At 35.2% G+C, this 19,323-nt stretch overlaps 1 protein-coding gene across 1 annotated transcript in view; it reads right to left on the reverse strand.

Moving 5' to 3' along the window:
* Nucleotides 1–19,323, reverse strand: part of FIG4 (FIG4 phosphoinositide 5-phosphatase) — a 71,514-nt gene that overhangs the window by 7,697 nt on the left and 44,494 nt on the right. The window contains exons 17-22 of the mRNA XM_075046816.1: nt 17,154–17,212; nt 16,420–16,567; nt 15,465–15,548; nt 12,460–12,655; nt 8,746–8,828; nt 4,501–4,590 (exon numbers count right to left, since the gene is read on the reverse strand). Of these exons, the coding sequence (XP_074902917.1) occupies nt 4,501–4,590; nt 8,746–8,828; nt 12,460–12,655; nt 15,465–15,548; nt 16,420–16,567; nt 17,154–17,212 (660 nt within the window). The remainder of the gene's footprint in view (nt 1–4,500; nt 4,591–8,745; nt 8,829–12,459; nt 12,656–15,464; nt 15,549–16,419; nt 16,568–17,153; nt 17,213–19,323) is intronic.

Consider the following 19,323-nt stretch of genomic DNA (forward strand, 5'->3'; position numbering starts at 1 on the left):
TCTGATCATATGTACTATTGCTTTTCCCCAGACCCTTCCCAGTAGTATTCTTTTTGAGATGTGTGACTAAAAATGAACAGAGCATTCAAGCCCAAAATGACAAAATGATTCCTTTTATGTGGTGTTCATTCGTGATACTCTTTTGTCTTTTCTAGCTAACATGAAGTACCAAGTACTTTCAGGGAAAGTGCCCACAGTGACTTTAAAACCACTTGCCCAGAATATAAAATGAACATCCTCTCAGTAACAGGCAGCTTAGTCAAGCCATTTTGTAAGAGACAAGCACACAGACAGCACTAAAGCCATTCAGAATCCCAGTGAAGGGGCCATCTTTCACCTTCAGAGAGAAGAAAAAATCCAGGTAGTTTATAAACAGCCTGACCAGTAAATCTCAAGAGAACGCACACGGGCACTAAATGCTGGAGAATCACAGAAGTGCTTTGTTTAAAATACTGAGAGTCAGAAAGAGCAAAGATTCAAATTAAGTGAGGAAGACTAATCCTTAAAGCTATTTTTAGAATACCAGAACAGTGGATATATGTGAGTCAAAAAGAGAAATTAAAGTTATTGGAACACATCTGTGTTGGATCAGTTAACCCAAAGTGGCTAGTTATCCTCATCTCTGTTCTGAATCAAGAGCTAATAGTGAGCTACATACTTTTTCTTTTATTTAGAAGTATACAGAGGTTTAGATCATATATGCTTCTTAGTATACAGCTGTAAAGAATACGAGATCAGGACATCTCAAAGTAAAATGAATCCAAATAATCACCAAACAGGAAAGAATTTCACCCATCATAGAAGCAAAGATTTTTTAGTTAAGGAGAGAAGTAAGGTAGATGACTCCCTATTTAACACAGATATTTACATCTCCAAGGAGTTGAAGCTATGCTTATTTTAATTAAGAGGCATAGGTATCCTGTTTCCAAGAAAAGGAAGAAATAAAATGAGTTGTAGGTAAAAATACAGTGTCTATTCAGACCCTCTGGGAGATTTCAAAGGGGAGACTAAGGATAAAAAATTTGCTGACGACTAGATGCTGCTCTGACAAAGGGTTGTCTAGCAAGAAGGTGCTTTACGGAACTGCAGAATTTATTATTTTTTTTTTTTTAAAAGAAGGAAACCTGGACTGCCACCTTATCAGAAGACAGCAACTAGATAAGAGACCTTTGTGATTTAAGCTTAGTGTAAACAGATGACAATACAAACAATTTCTTGACCTATAATTTCCATGAATATTCATAACAATTCTCTGTTTTGTGAATAAACACTTTTATTGAAGTTTGTCTCAATTTCTGATGTGAAGCAACATACTGGGGTGCATATTTGAAGCAGAGAGCATGCAAAAAAAAGCACTGTACTGTGAAACTATCAACACACTTGAGAATGCAAGATAACTTGTAATTTCCAAAGTCGCTTGTTGACTAATAATGAACGCCTTTTGATTCAATGTTTCTACAGCAGTGTCAAGAAACTATTTAGATATTTTGCATGGGTTTAATGTAAAAAATAAATATACTTCACAATCTAAACATCCTTTATTAATTTACTTCTGCCTTTCAATATAAGGAACCCCCCAAGAACTCCTAGATGTGAATACACAGAAAGAGAAAAGTTCAATACCAACCTTTTCTTTAGTACAGTTACAAAGCAATGATAATGCCAGGTTTACAAATATAGAGCTATTTTTAATCTAATCCTCCAAGAAATAGACCTTATACTAACAAAGTCATATGGAAGTACTGAATGAACAAGAGAATTGCTCTAAACTGAGGCAACAGCTTTCAGAAGTAACTAGGGTTGTAAAGCACTTCATTAAAATTAGAAAATGTACTGCTCTTTTTACTTTTATATTTTAAAGTGGTATTATGTATTAAAAATACTCCAGTAGAGCATTTAATTAACAAAAATTGAAAATATAGAGTGCTCCATTGTTCACTGAAATTTGCTTGATTACTTTTACCTTGGTGAGAAAATAATGTATATAATGTGCATATACACAGAAACAACAGTAAAAAAGCTCATATACTACTTGTACATAGTTAGCTGGTAACTTGAAGATAGTTGCTACTCAGTTTGAGTTTTGATCAATACTTGGATGACAAGCAGAACCTAGGTAGTCTTGATTTGAAAAAAAATTACACATTTAACATCAAGGGAACTTTTGAAAACAAGGACTATATGATATATCTTTAAAGACAGCGTATGTTTTTAAAATCTTTAAGGAGAACATAGCCTTGGACCATGCTGCAGATATCACTCACTGAAGTGTTCTCCTGCTTGAGCATCATCAGTGCCCCACAAAACCAAACAGGAGAGTAGATACCTATGGATGAATTCAAGTTGGTGCACAAGCATTGTTGCTATATTGCACAGGCCACAACAGGCACAGGCACAGCACTCTTCTCCAGAAGTGCTGCAGTGAATCAAAACACTCAATTCCCTGTTCGGGAGGGAATCAAATTTCTCATACTCCTAGATGCAAGAAGTGCATTTGGGAAGCAACTGAGAGGATATTTTTCTACAGGATTATTTATACCACACCACAATGAGTACTATGGAACCAGGAACAGGTGCACTGTGTCAGCCAACAGTAATTACACTACAGTACTCAAAGTCTCCCTTTGCATACATGATAACAGATTGTGCTAAAAGTAGTCCAGCTCTATTTAGCTCTAAAATTCTACCCTTTTTTCCTTCATGGAATTTCTATGAACAAACCCAGGAACTTCAATATCCTTCCACATTCTCCACCCCTCTTCAGTATTATCTCACTGCATCACTGTAGTCCCTGTTCAAGTACACATTTTTTGTTCCTAATCTATACTTACAGTTTCTAAATTTAAGCCAGAAGCTTCTCTTCAGTATTTCTCCAATGCATATTCAAGTACATAAATATCACTAAATGACATTGTAAAAATGAGAAATATTTCTTTTTGTATTGGCTTTATGTATTTGATAAAAATGGCCACAAAGTTTAAGGTTGTGAGGTGTGGGGTTTTGTTTTTTTTGGTTTTTTTTGTTTGTTTTTTTTTTTTTAAGATCAAAAAAGGATCTAAGAAAAAGATTTTCTTGGAAAGTGTGGAAATGACAGCAACTAACCTAAGCCTAAATTACATCTCACTGCTGATGAGAAACCAAAGCTTTAGATTGAATACTTCATTTTACTATGAAAAGGACTGGGGTTTAGTTGCATTTGTATCTAGAAGGAACAACTGGAGAATCAAATTTGCTGGATTTTTTTTTCAATTTAAAATGCACCTAACATCAAATTAATACAAGTTAGCATAATTTTTCAATTTCTTCAAGTACTCCTTGAGAAACAAGGAAATATACAGTCCAACAAGTGCAAGATGTGCCTCAGCTGCTATTACTGAAAAGACTCTCTCTCGACCTACTCTTGAGTATAGTATGTTCATGTTATTTTATCTCTAAAAAGTTAGTATTCTCCAAGGAAATTCCTGATTCAGAGCAGCAATTCAAACTCAGCAAGAGAAAGCTTCCTTGTTTCAGAATTGAGCAACATGCCTTTGAAGAATGGCTACATTTATGACTTTTTTTGAAAGAACAATCTGTCACTGTCCAAACAGTATTTAAGTGTTTTTAAAAAGCTGCAGAACAAAAGCTGAAAAAAATTTTTAAGCTGTATAAAGATATACTTTCAGAAAAAAAAATTACCAACTATAAGATACCCTGTTTCCTCTCAGATCGGAACAGACAAGAACATTTGGTAGAACTGGCAGAGAAAGATGATCTACATGACTTCCAGAGGAGGAGTGACAGGAGGCACAGATTTGTGTGCTCTATGACTTTTACACTTCCACTAATTGGAAACACATGGAAATTACACTTGGGAAAGGAGAAAAATTAACATCTGACTACTGGAGTACTCTCTCCAGCACCTGGCTGCTCACCAGAAAAATAAAAATATAAAAATATCCCATTTGACCCCTCAAGACTCCTCAAATGTCCACTAAAACAAACACAGGGCACTCACAGCCTTCTCAGAAGAAATAATTTCAGATAACTGCACACTAAAGACTGAGTTGCAACTTTGAATGTTTTTTTAACGATGAATAAGCAGGTCTGCCAATCCCTTCAAACTATCTCTTTCAAAAGCTATCACAGCAAGAAGAAATTGCCTTTTAAACTCAGTAGCTTCAGCACTTTGTGTTGTGATAACTCATGACTGCTAAGAATTTTGAATACAAAAATCTTGGCACTACAAAAAAATTACAAAAAACCCCAAAACCACCACCACCAATAAAAAACCAACCAAAAACCAAACAACAAAACACAATGCACTTTTTTTTTTTTTAAATTACAAGGGAGAAGTAGGAACCTAATTCTTCATGCTATGCATTGAAACCCCCTATGCAGTGAAAGCAACAGAAGTATGACTCTCAAACAATTTAACATCAAATTTACCTGATGATTTTCAGGTCTAATGACAAAAGCAAAAAGAAATAGGCTAAAGGGAAAAAGAAAAAGAGTACTTACAAATTTATAACCCTATCCAAGTGGTGTTTTGAGCAAAATTGCTGGCTGCTCTTGTCTTGTTTATGCTGACTCTGTCCCAGCTGAACAAACCTGGGAAAAGCAGTAGATAGAATAAATCAAAGAAAGTAAAAGAACAATCCCCCCAAATTCAGCAAATGAAAGAAAATGACACAAAAAAATGAGTCTAAGCCATGTTACATCAGTTACTGATCATGAACTACCTCTCTGGTAAACAAGAGAGACTTTTAAAACTTTGCAGGGGGTGCATATGAGAACTCAGCAGCTTATTTTAGCTTGAAAATGATCTGCCTACTAATTGGTGTCACCTAGGTCATGGAATAGAAACTTTCTCTACCCTATGAAATAGGCAGTCTGCTACAATCAACTTCTTGTCTTTTTCAAAGCAATCAGTCAGATGAACAGCCTATGGGAAAAGTCAAAAGAAGAAACAGAAAGTATCTCAAGTTTTTGATTTAAGTCAGTCCTCAGCCAAATTCAACCTAGTTTATTCAGCTGAAACACTGTCAGTCCAGCACACTTATTTCCAAGCACCTGTTGGGCTGCTGAAAGACATTAAGATGCAAAATACTGTTACAGCTTTTTTCTTTGCAATGAATTGGAGCAAAATTGAAAAAAAAAAATTAGTTAATCCTAATCTTATTCACTCAGTCTAAGAGGAAAAGTCAGAGGGTTTCAAGGATGTGTAGTTATCTCACACTTGAACTCAATTTGTTCACTCTCCAACACATCTGTGCTACTGAAAACAGAAGTAAATGTTAGTTGTGATGTTTTTAATTTTCTGACACAGTGGCTTTTTTTTAATAGTTAAAAACACTTAGCTTAAAAATAGACTTATTGGTCTATTTCAGAAATCTTTACTGCATTTTAACAGAGGACAATTAACAGTGCAAAAGCAATTGCATGGAAGCATGTACAGAAGATAAAGGAACAATACATTCCCTAAAACAACTTATTGTGATTTTTCTTTCTGCTCCATTCAGATTCTATACTGTAGAAACAAAAGCCTCAGAAACATGAGACATGACTTTGGCTGTTGAAAGTATAAGTACTTACATTTCTAAATAAGAGAATTTTAAGTGGAATAAAGACAATTAACATCCTCTAGTGCAGGAGCTTGCTGTTGAAACAAGCTTAAAAAAACAAATATAAGCAAAATAAAGGTGCAAATATTTTTATTAATTGCTTCGAATGATCCAATATTCTGAAACAAACAAGGCCTAAATTAACACAAGCAAGTTATCAGACATCAGTAAGACGCACAGTTGCTCTGCAATATACATCCTCAAATTGAGGGACCCCCTGTCCCTTCCAACCTCAACCAATCTGTGGTTCTGTGATCTCTACTTTGATGAGAATTAACACAAATGATGTCAGCCATCAGTGAAAATGGGCTGGACAGACTCAAATTACTTTTAATTTGCATATATACTTAATATCGAACAGTTGATGTAAAGTAACTTAACCTGAGGTACTTTAAATCTGTGAATCCCTGATGCTAATGAAGAAAAAAATATGTAACATGTCCAATGATGTCAAGTAGAGTCAGGATCTTGCATCTCCATTTCCCTTATTACAAAAAATAGAAAAAGACTTGAAGTGAGAACTATAATCATACTGTGAAAGAAATTGCTGCTATTCTCAAACGATGTACATTGTAATAAAGGATGTCAGTAAAATCTATACTTTCCACATAAATCAGCACATCAGACTATAAATAGCACTGTGCCTTGTTAGCTAAGAGGTAAGGAATTTGTAATTGTTCTGTTTTTAAAACCTGCATTGCTTGAAGGAAATGAAATAAATGCAAGCTTTTTTTGTCTTGAAAAGATATGAATAGGGAGCTTCAAAGCCCCCCTGGAGTTTACAGTACTACTGTAACAATAGGCTGAATGTTAGTCCAGCCTGAAAAATGATAAAATGGGAAGTAGCTGCAATTCGGATGTCATCACAGAGCTGTTCATCTGCACAAAGTGAATTGTAGTAGACAACAGCTTGCACTGGGCCATTTGCAGAGCAACAGTAACTACCCAGTATACCAAAGGGTAACTGTCAAATTGGCATCCATTTTCTAGTGATTAAAATAAAGAACCAAGGTTAGAGGCACAGGTGAAGTTAAAAATTTCAGAGATACTGAGAAACATCCTCCGCAACCCTATTCAAGTGTACCATCTTCAAATTACTCCATGTGTAGGAAATAGGTAGAAATGGGAATTTTCAAAGAACTGAAGAGTGCAAGAGAAGTAGCTACCCCTAAAGAAAAATTAACAGAAAAAGACTTTTAAGTAAAAATAATGTTTTGAGAGCATTAATGAACTAAGTCAGGATTAATCATCACATATCACCAAATGAGAAGATATAGTGAATTAAAACTTCTCTCACAAATTGAAAAGGTTTCAAATATAACAACTTAATCACTGCTATTACACATTAGAAAATAAAAACAAACGCATACAAGTCCATTTCAATGTATGCCTCACAAGTACTCACTTCAATATACACACAGTGTTTTTCTGAGACGACAGGTAGTTTTCTTACACCCCTTTTCTCAAACTCCATTAATTCTACATTCTAAGCAGGTCTTTGAAACAGTGGTTTATTAAGCAAATGTAATTGACTTGCACTCCTGGTGTCTTGCATAAGCAATCGCTCTCTTGGCAACTGCATAAGCCTTTAGGAACTAAGAGGGTCTTCAATTTGGATCTAAATTTCTCCAACTGATCTCCAGTACTGAATTCCCATGATTCTGACTAGTTTTCAAGGAAAAATATTGCAGTTGAGGAAAGAATCTCCTCCACCAGGGAACTGAGTAAGTAACTTTTCGGTTCAGTTCTAGTTCATTTATAACTGAAATTATTCTAGTTCAGTTTTGGTCTGAGTTAAAAAAATTTCAAAAGGTTCAAATTAATTTCCAATTTAAGAAAAAAAGGAAGATTTGAACCAGTTTCTTTTTGGCTTCAGTGTTATTCTGTGATATTGAGGAGAGAATTTGAGAACAATAGTGTAAGTACATATTTTTTAACAATGGCAACACATAGCCAGCGCTCTATATGGGGTTATGGCAATTCAGAAACAGCACTCCTGATACAATGGGAGTCGCTGCCTTTTGTTGGAGAAGCACTCCATTAATTTGCTGATTGCTCTTGGGGAGCTGACAGTTCATGGCTCCTGCAGGAGTGGTGACAACTGTTTTGTAGGGGATAAAAGTCCAAGTTACCCTTGAATAAAAGCCGAAGTTTTCAAGTAGTTGGAGCTGGAAGGTGATACCTTGGTGCTTTCTCACCAACTCTCACCTCCAACTGCTCACAGTAAGCCAGCAGCTCCCAGTTCCTGAGGAGAGCCTGCAGGTGCTGTGCAGCGTGCTGCCTCACGTTGTAGCAGTTTACCTCAAAGTGCAGGAACTGAGTGGGAACTTGCTGGACCACCCAAGGAGCTGTATTTTGTCTTGCACTATGCTGTTTCTTACTCATTTCCTGTACGTACGTTTTGAATTCACAAAACCATTTATTAAGAACAAGTGGCAGTATGATGCTGTACACACTATGCTTGGTGCTGTGCATATACATACACACATGTAAACCCTCACACTACGTTTATTTGCATGTTGTTATTTCATAAAACTCCAATAATGGCAAGGGCCAAACTGACTTCTCCCTCTCCTGAAACTTACAATACTCAAAGTCACTTAGTTATCCATGCTTCTACAGTGTGAGTTATTCTGGCCACTTTTCTCAACTCTTCTCCTCATAGTCTATACCAGATTTAGTAATGGTCTTAAGGTCTCCCTGTAAAACCTACATTTTTTTATTTCAAGCTCAAAAGGCCAAAATGTTTCAAGAAAAAGGCTGAATATTATTCAGAAAAGCAATTTTCCTTGAACAACAAAAGTCATACAACTATTTAAATTTGAGTAAAAGGTAACAGGTAACACTTATCTCTACAAATAACACGTAACATTTAAAAAAGACAACTTCTGTTGTTTTGTATGCATTTTTATAGAAGAGGCTATTTCACTTATGACTAATTTGAATTAATGTAATTTAACATTTGAAAAATGCAAAAATCACAGACTACATAGCTTAGAACCATGGAACCACTCCTAGTATGGAATTTGCTTATTAATTTTTAGGACTATATTAAGTGACAAGTATTTCTACTGAAGCATCTTTCATTCGATTTTAAGTTACAAATTATCTTTTACTGATTACCACTGGAAGTCTATCTCACCTAGCATATATTGTGAGATCATCTTCTGAAGGAACATCTGAAAGATTGAGTCCATACACATCTTTTGTTGATTGCACTACATTCTAGAACATAAGAAGAAAGATTCAGACTGACGATACCATAACAACATTCAAAGAAAAGTATGCTTTCAAGCAAGGAATTCTTTCTAAACCTGAAAATAAATTCAGAAGTGCAGGCAAAACCAAACAAGTTTCTCATAAACATAGTAATCTTAGCTTGTGCATGTTTGTTTTGGTTTTTTTTAAATAAAAATTTATTAAAAATATTATTCAAGACATTTGTTCAACAAGTAAAGGAAGGGATTCTTGAAAGATAACATCAGATAAAACAACACATTAAGAGAATAAATTATATTTATAGGACATATTACAATGTAGGTATTCAATTCTGTTCTGTGTTGAAACTTAATATAGAATAAATCATATTCGTTCAGAACATGCTCCCACATTTGCTTTCACATTTTCTGCTGTCAATTCTGAAATAATTACAAACTTCAGGTTGAACAAAACTATTTTTGTTTTATACATTACACAATCATGTCAGTCAACTATAACAAGGATCCAACGCACATGCAATACTTCACTATGTCTAATGATTCAGTGTTAAACTGAGGGGGTTTACTGACAAGACACGTGTGACTGCAAGTAAGTCAACTATAAAAATAGTTTTCTTTCAGTTCAAAAAGATCCAAAGTCAAAGAACTTTTGAAAGATATGTCCTGACTAGAAGTATAAAAGCATTTTAACATTAACTTCTGCGAAATGTGAGTAGAAAGGAACTAGCTGTTTGGTTCCACCCCCCACCCTCCGCCCCCGCCCTAACAATACAATTTTTCTCTACTCTACAGTTGCTGATGTAAAAAATACCAAAATTCAAATCCCTGACCAAACATCTAATCATTCTGGATTAACCATATTTACTCAAGAATGCACCTAAAACTATAAGCTTACAAATATCAACTCTTTTACACACAAAAAATACCCCATACTATATTTTTTCACCCAAACTTATAGTATTGTTCAAAAATACTAGATGCAACCCATTTTCACAAATGAGAAAACAGTAAAGTGCAGGCTGACACTGGTTAGAGTGCTAGTAAGTTGTCAGTTTAACTAACAGAGACAGAAAATGGAATATTTGTAAGCTTAGGCTTTTAACTTCATTAAAGTTTCTTTTTAAAGTTAAGCTTAACTTGAGGGCAAAAAAACCAAATGTATCTGAAACATTTCTATGGTTTACCAGTTCTAGAAAATAGATGCTTATTTAATTAACTAGATAGATTATCACCTTTTCCAGTTAAAGTTGTTTTGTTTCTTGTTACATTATTCAATTTAGCCATCAAGTTTTGAAACCCTCCATTACAGGTCTTCTTTTTAAACTTTTTAACCACATATGTAGACAAAACAAATAATTGTAATTGCTGAAAAATAATTCCGAAACATTTTTTGAAAAGCCTATATGTGATGCTTTGCTTAGCCTGGTAATGGAAAAAGAACATTTCACAAGCTAAATAAAGATCAGCTGGTGAACATGTTAAAATCTAAGGTCTAATACAGTCTTTAAGGTTACTAATTTTTATGTTTGGTTTCTGCACAGAAAGTTTCCATAAACATCGTGCCCTCAGAAATAATGTATCTAAGAAAAGCTTTGTACTTTTGAAGAGAATAAAAAAATTTACAATGGAAGGCAGACATTAACAATAACCCAAGTTATTTGCTAACATAGCAATTCAGCATAACTGAATAGGTAATCCTTTCCAGCACTGCAATTTTAATAAGCAGTGACACAAATTAACAACACAAATTATGACTAAAATTCAGTGCATGAAAAGGTGCTAATAAAATGGAAAATATTTCTTCATGTGCGTTACTATAAGAATCAGAATAGCTCACGCAATTGTAAGCCATTAAACTTCAATACTATCTTAAATCATATTTTGTGTTTACATGCATCTCAGTTAAGCATCTTAAAAATCTAAAAAAAGTTATCTAAGGTCTGAGTGTTGAAGTGTGTTCAATACACAGATAGAAAAATTGACATGATAACTTGTGCAATGGTAAGAATCAAGAATAAAATTTCAGGTTGGATTTCTGCTGTTAAAAAAACCAACTGGAAACAATCTGACTTGCTGGAAAACAGGTACTCTAATATTCAGAGATAATGGAAAAATCTCAGCTAAAATACCTTGCATAAACAGAAATAAATGCACTTGTATTGGCATAACAATTAATCCAAATTGTCCAAAATTAATACCACATGAATTCATAGTTATTTTATTGAAAATACTTCATTAAGGTTAGGAAGCAGGCCATGTTGTACAGAAGGCTGAAAATCCATTATCTGAGAACACACTACCCTAGGCTAAGGACTGAATGAAATGAAAATTTAAATTGTAGCAGAAAAAAAGGCAGATTTATTCTCTGTTGCCTATCAGGCACTATATTTTATACTGACTAAGGTCATAAGTACTGAAGTTTCTTCAAATGTGATAACATGTAAAAGCATAACACTATAGCCATTTAAATTAGCTATCCCTTAAAAAAACCACCACCCCTGCTCCCAACCAAAAAACCCTACCTCCCCACACGCCCCACCCCCAAGACAACACAAGTATTTTCCAGGTTTGTATAGTCTCCATTAACATATCCTTTTGCTAAGACATTTTCAGTGGTACCCAAAATGGATATCTACAAGAAAGAATTTGAAGAAATGTTACATAAATTAATAAAATAGGTATTTCCATAATACTTCATACAAATTAATATTTTCATTAAATTAGCACCCAAGGAATTCCAACAGAATTGGAGTTATGCTAGCAAAAAAAGATTAATAGCCCACAACTGAGAATACACATTCTTTTCACATGACTGGGCATACACGATTTCCCTATTACCCTGCCACTATCTTCAGCCTTAGTAGTAGTAATAGCACAGGACCAATGTGACAATATTATCATGCACATTTTTTGAGTTAATTTTTTTTTTAAATGTCAGACCATATAATTATGAAACAGCAATTTAAAAATCTTCACATAAATTAGGTTGAAATCTAGCCAGATTGATCATTAATTTACAGTTATATACACACAAGCAAGTAGCATTATTCAAAAGGAATAGAGTTGTAATTGAAAGGGGTGGTGCTCAGGACCTCAGATCCATACTACAAGTCTTTCAGGGGGTTTGCTCCAGATTAGCTCCCACAGACTAAATGTTGATTAGGTAGGTAGATCAGGTACATTCCTGGAGAAGCATCTCCCAGTTTAGTTTCATGCAAAAAGGAATCCCGTTTGCATGCTCCAAGACCACCTCACGATGTGAGCCAGAGCATGGTAAGGGACAATGATCAGAAGTGCACTACTGCTCTGAATTAACACAGATACATTTTATACTTTATGTAATGGACTACATCTGACCCGAGTACTTTTCAAATGACAGATTTCTAAGAGTAATTTTCATTTTTTGAAAAATGTTATTTTCTGCTGTGTTTCACTATTACACAAGAATAACAGTGAAGTTTTATAAGCAGTTCTGCTAATATCTACACAAAGAAATTACACTGGAGACCTTTTTCACTTAATTTCTCAGTGCCTTACACTTCTGTCTGTTCTATAACATTTCTTCTTTTTTTTTTTTTAAGGAAATGTGAATTTTAAGTCCATGATTAGCCTTCTTGCCTGCCACAATAATTTCTTACCTCTGTGATTTTTGTATTGTCTCCTGTATCAGTCACTTTTACTGGAGTTGAACGTTGAGAAACAGCACCTTCATCTTCTTTGTCTGTCCCAGAATCATCTTCAGAACTACTTGACACTGCTTCCTCGCTTGGGGGTGGAGGAGCACTAGCAGCTGTTTTGCGCTGCAGCACCGTTTCTTCTCTATTACTTTTGTTCCTATTATGAAAGGCAGCATGTATATTTATGAAATCAGCTAAATATTAACAAGAAGTATTTAAAATTCCTAGTTTGGTTAAAATCTTACTGGGGGAAATGAGTTCTACCCTCTGGAGCAACTTGTTGCTTATCTTTTGAATCACCCAATTGATCTACTTTTCTTCAATCTCTTCTTATTGCAGAGCATTTAAAGAGAGGTCAAAGGATTATGTCAGCTTTTCTCCAATTCTCTGATTCTTTACTTAAATCCCTCCCCCAGACTGAATGAATAAAAAGGAATAAAAATTGAGACATAACATCTTTGGTTTTGATCTGGGAAAAAGTTTCACTTTCTGATTAACATTATCCACTCCACTAGCTTTCTTAATCTTGGGCCCAAAAATCTTAATCATACCGTCACTTTTTCCCCTTCCTTTTGCATACCTATCCCATCAATTTAGTTCTTTAATCAGCAACATTTCTTTATGCGTCATGTATTTCTCACTTCAGAAATTCTAGTCAGTATAAAGAGGTGCCTTATTTGTAAGAATTCTTCAAAATACAGTATCTATATTTTAGTAGACTAACACTGGGTTTAACTGTACAAGGTCTGAAAGGTATGCGTTAGTTTACCCGTCAGAAATTGCACCACCCTTATATCCTCTATATCCTTTCCTACTGGCCCTAGAAGGGTATGTGGTTACACTTTCCTCTCAGACACTGTCACAATCTTTCAGGAATCTTCCTTTCTGGAGGAAGAGGGACTAGAAGGCAGGTAATGAATATGTTTATAGACAAATGAGTTCTGGAAACGGGGAAGAAACATCTCCTCCTTGCTGAGGTGACTGTCCATATATACACTAACATTGTGTGTGACTTACTGTAAAGGAAGGCCCTAAAGGAAGACTGCAGCATGCTAAGAGGCTTTGAAAACAGCATACTGTTTGGTCCAAATTCTATTTTGAGTTGCAGCTCTAGTGTTCTCATCAGCAAAGGCATGGAGGTCACCAGTATCACTTGAGCTCTAGTGGAGCACACCATGACTGTCACAAAGAGTTCTGCCTTTTGCAGTCAAACTCATACAGTAGTTTATTCCTCTAATGAATTACCTAAACTTTACATGCTTTAGGAACACATATAAACAAGTAAGAAAGTCCTCCCAAAGGTTCTTGATCTGAGAGCACACCCCACCCCCAAGGACATTAATATATCAGAAGAATTCTTACAACTAGAATAAATGCCTTAGGGGAAAAACACAACACAGGTAAGTTTAATTTCTGACTCAGCAGAAACTGTCATCTCCTTAGATTGAAATTTACAGAAAGTTATGACGACACACTGCATTCTTTTTAGAGAAAATTAAGGTTATCTTCCCTAGATTTCTAAACGAGGTGAAGGTCACAAGAAAAGCAGTCCTTTCTGAAAGCTGAAGAATGGGGCGAGTAGCCAAACACTGATAAGGGTGATAACCGCACCCCCAACACATACTCAGAAGGCAGCCAAGATCCAATTGTCCTAGGGGACACTTACAAATGAAAACAGATCAGCAAATCCTCCAGAAATGTCCTAGTAGATTAAAAGATGATGACAAACGTGCAAGGCAAAGATACCACCTCTACCAAGGGCTAAATACGGGTAAGGTGGAAGACTGAAGCCACCTTTTACCCCACTACACAGCCAATGCATGGGAAGCCTTACGAGCAATACCCAGGGAGTCCTGGAACATGGCTTTGATCCAGCTGATTCTCTATCTCCTAACAAGCCCTAAAAATCACAGTGGAGAGCTTGCAGCAAAGTGCCCGAGAAGAATGTATAATGGTCAAGTATTTAATGGAATATCTGGAGAGAAATTAATTAGTCCAAAATCTGACATAAAACCATTCCAAAGTGAAAGAATAAAGCTTATCCTCAAAAGTACCCATAAACTCACAATTCTTAGCAGAGATGTAACTGTTGAACAGTCTTTCTGCTTATTCCCAGGGAACATCAGTAGCATGAAATCAGCTTCTACTAGTGTATAGCATAGTCTTGTCTCAATAGTTACTGATAGTGAGTCCCTCATGGTCAAGGCTCAATGGATGTTATTTACGAGACAGTCAGACTTTGTCACTTTTAACAGCATGGCAAGCTTTCAGAACAACTATAATGTTGTGACAGCACAGGTTTAGTCATTACTGACAAAAGGTTTCCTTAATATGAGGTATCAAAGAGAGAATGAATTGGTTCAGGAAGAGTCCCCATAGCCCTTGTGTGATACAGCAGATCAAACAACGGTGGAATAAATAAAATAATGCAAAAGCATTTTTTTGTTATTTCATTTGCCCCAGTAACTGTTGCTGAATTGTTTTATGTAATTTTATCTATAAATGTTTTTAATAACATTTTTTATCAAAAACTATGCTGAAATTGGTATTTATTGCTGTTTCAGGATATGTTCTATTTATTCACAAAATTTTTCTTAAAGACAACAATAAAGTAAGCCTGTCATCTCCAATAGAGAATACAGTTGCCATTAGTATGAAGAGATGATCAAATTTTAACAACCTCTGTACCTTTATTCTTGATAAAATTTTCTCATGGGTTTCACTTAGAGGAGTACAAGAGAAGAAAAAAGATTAAGCAAGTCTGAATAAAGAATTCCCAGTGTCAAATAAAAATCTCAAATTAGATATGATTTTCAAAGTGTACAATTCTACATTATAACAGCAATGATTTTTATTTCCCATGTAATAGAGAATATGCTACATAGACACACACCTTGAGTATATGTATTTGCATTACGATTTCACTACTATTAAAGCAGAACAAAAATTTCATATTTCAGACTTACCCTAACACTGATTTTCCAGTTTCATCAGGTTTACGAACAGTAAATGGACTTGGATCAATCCCCACATTCTTAGGCATAAAATCTCTGGCAAAATAGAAAGGAAAAACTGTTCGTGAGAAAAGTTCAACACATAAAATTTTTAAATTTTCTGGAAGAACCACCTCTAACACCTACCTTTGAATTTAAAAAAATAATAATTTTAAAAAGAAATACCAAGTTCTAACTTCATCATTACAAGTTAAAGTTATGCAAATATAACCCCCCTAGGTATTTAAAAAGCTTTCAATTGCATTCTTTAGTCCCATAAAACAGCTGCAAACATTGCCACTTGCCAAGGAGGCTAGAGCAATGTGCTCCATTCCTGTCCTGAAGAAGCCCTGTAACTCAGCTACATTGTTTTGAAAATGCTGCCAACACTCAAATTGGGTCAAAAAGCTACATGAAACAATCTGCCTGAAAGTCTTTAGCTAAAGCATGATTAAGATTATGCTTAGAATATCCAGTTGATTGCTGCCAACAAAAAAAAATAAAAGCCACCAACAAAAACCGCACACTATCTGGCCAGCTTGATGAACTGAAGAAAACAATTGTAAAATGAGAGCAGAACAATTAGAAAACAACTTCTTTGAAGGTAGTCTCGGTGATCTGAGTCCACAGAGAAAAGCTCATTTCTCAGCCTTCAAATGCCCAAACATTTGTCATTCCATAATAGAAAATAATTGGAAATTTAAGTACTGTCTTAACAGAATTTTTTTTAGAGTAGCATTTCCATTTCAGTACTGTGATTTAGTTTCTAGCAATATGCTAAATTTGAAGCTTAAAAAAAAACCAAAACAAACACCACACAAAACCTATCATGTAACACAGATTTAACCAAATAAATCAAATGTACATTTAATTCACACCAAATCAACTTCCAGTTAAGGTTTTATAGTCACAAATCATCCCAGTATACCGTGTAGAATTGGTCATCGCCAAGCAGAAGGTCTCATCAAAACTGCTCAACTCATATGGCCGAAAAAACTCATTGTGGATATCAATTTCCTCTTCATACTTGTGGAATTTCTTCACTGTCAACTTGCATCTGTTTTCAGCACATGTCACTGGGGAAAAGAAAAAAAATAATCTTTTTACTAACAATTACTACATCTGCACAAACAGTAGACTGCTTACCTAGCCACCCTGCCAGGCGTTTTTCTACAGCAATATCCCCTCTACAACAAGAAAACATGATATGAAGAAGATGATGCACAGCACATCTTTAATAAGTATGCATTATCAATCACCATAATTTGATCTCCCTTCATGACAACAATTCCTAGTAAAACATGCTCCAAAGTATCCCAGAGAAGTAAGACATACTAGCTATACCCTGTCATCTGCAACAGGAATGTAACCACCAGCATAGACTACAAATGTATGTTAATAGGCAAGGAAAAAAAAGAAGAATGAAGTGTGCCCTGGTACATTACCATATGCAGGTCAAGTTTTAGCCAGTTAGGTATCTCTTGCATCCTGCAGTTGAAAAATCATAGCTCACTGAGGGGGGGAAGTATTTAGCAATCATTATGGAAACATTATTTTTTTTTTTTTTTTCAGAATTGGGATCTAAACCAGTTAAAAAGCATTTGTGACTAAAACTTCTTTTTCAAGATACTCTGTAAGGCAAGGGGTGAATATAGTTCCTACCTTCATCAAAAGGAAGAGGTAAATGCTTTAGCACACCTGTAGTCCACCAGTAAGTATAGCTGTATAGGAAAAAGAGACACACAATTGATACAGAAGATTTGATCTTGCATCCAGTCTAAAGGTTTGCACATAAGAGTTACCCAACCAGACACTGTCACTTTACTAAACGTTTCTCTATAATTCAAGTGTGGAAGAAAGTAAAGAATTATCCTTGGATGAAGGATTTCAACAGGCCCCAATCCTACTACTTTGCTCTCAGGCTATGAAATTTAAACACATGAAGCTCAATACAGGTATGGAGGGAGGAGTGGGTTTGTTCCATTTAACAAAATACATTTCGGATGCCTACCTCTACAGTATGGAAAATCAAGGTCTCAGTACATATAGAAGGTATTTATGTATTCCTCTTGTTCTGGCCTTTTGGGGAAAAAAAAAAAAAAAAAAAAAAGCGCACCAACCCCCACTCCATCCAGCACTTGTTTCCTAAAATTTAGGTAAAGGTTATGAAGAAATGAAGGTCAATGATAATAAAATTGGAAGATTGTCACAGCAGCTGACTTCTACACATAGAAATACATTTTAATGTGACAGCTGTCCTGAGTCTGAGAACTGTATGTTGGCATAGCTAACGGCAAGAACCAGGCCCTGCTGGAAGCTTATTCAGGATTTCTGAAAAACAACAAAGGAAGTCAAGCAACATTCACAAAATAAAGCACATTTTATCTTTCATTCGTGTTTACATATTTTTCTCTTCTCAAATATACTTTAATTTCTTCTCTAAATTATTCTGATAGTTTCTTCTATTTCGTTACTTGGGATGAAAAGACATTTATCTTCATTGATTTTTATTTCAAATATGTGTGTATTCACAATAATGTAAGGGCTGTAATCAGAGTATTAATGCAGTTATCTGCTACTCATGTCAATGTAGCCACAAATCAACGGGTGTATTCCCATGCCCAGAGAGAGAATTGTTAGTGGGACTTAGCAAACGGTATAGAACAGGCAGGGCAACACACTTCAACACCAAGAACTGTGTATGTCCTAACAGAAAGGAATGAGTTATGCCTGACAGTCCTGTGTCTTCTTGAGTACTGTCTCAGGCCATGCTAGCAAGCCATCTTCTCCAGCGCCTTCAGAAACTATGCAGACATATCCAGTTTTGCTGCTTCAATAACTGATAAGTAATACGGCAACAGAAAGTCTTCTTTTCCTGTGTTCACTCTCCTTTTATGTGAATCACAAATTACATAAGAGTAATATATAAAACTCATTATGAAATCTCTTCTTTCTGATGGAGAGGCAAATACAACATAGGAGAAGCACATAGTCAAAGCAAGTTTCAATGACAGGAAACAACATCTTCCTTCTCTTCCTATATCCTTGATTTCATTATGACTTTTCATTATTTCCTTTGCTGCTGTGCCCAAGGAATCCAAAAGGGGTACTGCACAGAGAGGCAGGAAGTTTTATGAAGAACTTGTCTAATAGTTTGGCAGAAACAAAAAATTAGTTGGAAGAGCTTTTTTCACCTAACTATATATTATATGGAGGTGTCATTCTGTTCACAGGAGAAAACATCTTGGTTGTATAAGTGCTCAGAAGAAATTTTGGCAGAATGAAAGGTAATACTAATTAACAAGTGAATCAAGAATACCAACAATTTTTTTTTTTTTAATGTTCCACCTCGTTTAGTAACAGTATCTGTGACAAGTAAGAGACAGTTGTTTAACAGAGTAACACATGAAAGGGCGACTAGGACATTCGTATATTTGCAATATATCAGCTGAATTCATTTTTGACATACAATAATGCTCGGAACCAGTAGGCAATAAAAGTAATGTTGCATGTTTCCTGTGTGCCTGAAATAGCACTTGGTTGCACGACTGATACGAGCTAGCATCAGGAGACAAAAGGATTGAAATTTAGAAACAGTCATATCACGCGCCAGCTGGCATGATGGGTTAATGGAATAAGCAGCCAACAGGGATTGAATGCACTGTTTAAACACTTGCAATTTTCCCCAGACAAAAATCTAATTCAGATCTACCATTTTTGATACAGAGCTTGAAGACTCTCAGAATGAGCAAAGATACAAACAGTGAAATTCCTAAAAGATTATTTAGTTAACAAGTCTACTACTGTCCTTATTAAAATCGATTTTTTTAAA

This window comes from Buteo buteo, chromosome 15 (genome assembly GCF_964188355.1).
Source record: "Buteo buteo chromosome 15, bButBut1.hap1.1, whole genome shotgun sequence".
Taxonomy (NCBI): Eukaryota; Metazoa; Chordata; class Aves; order Accipitriformes; family Accipitridae; genus Buteo; species Buteo buteo.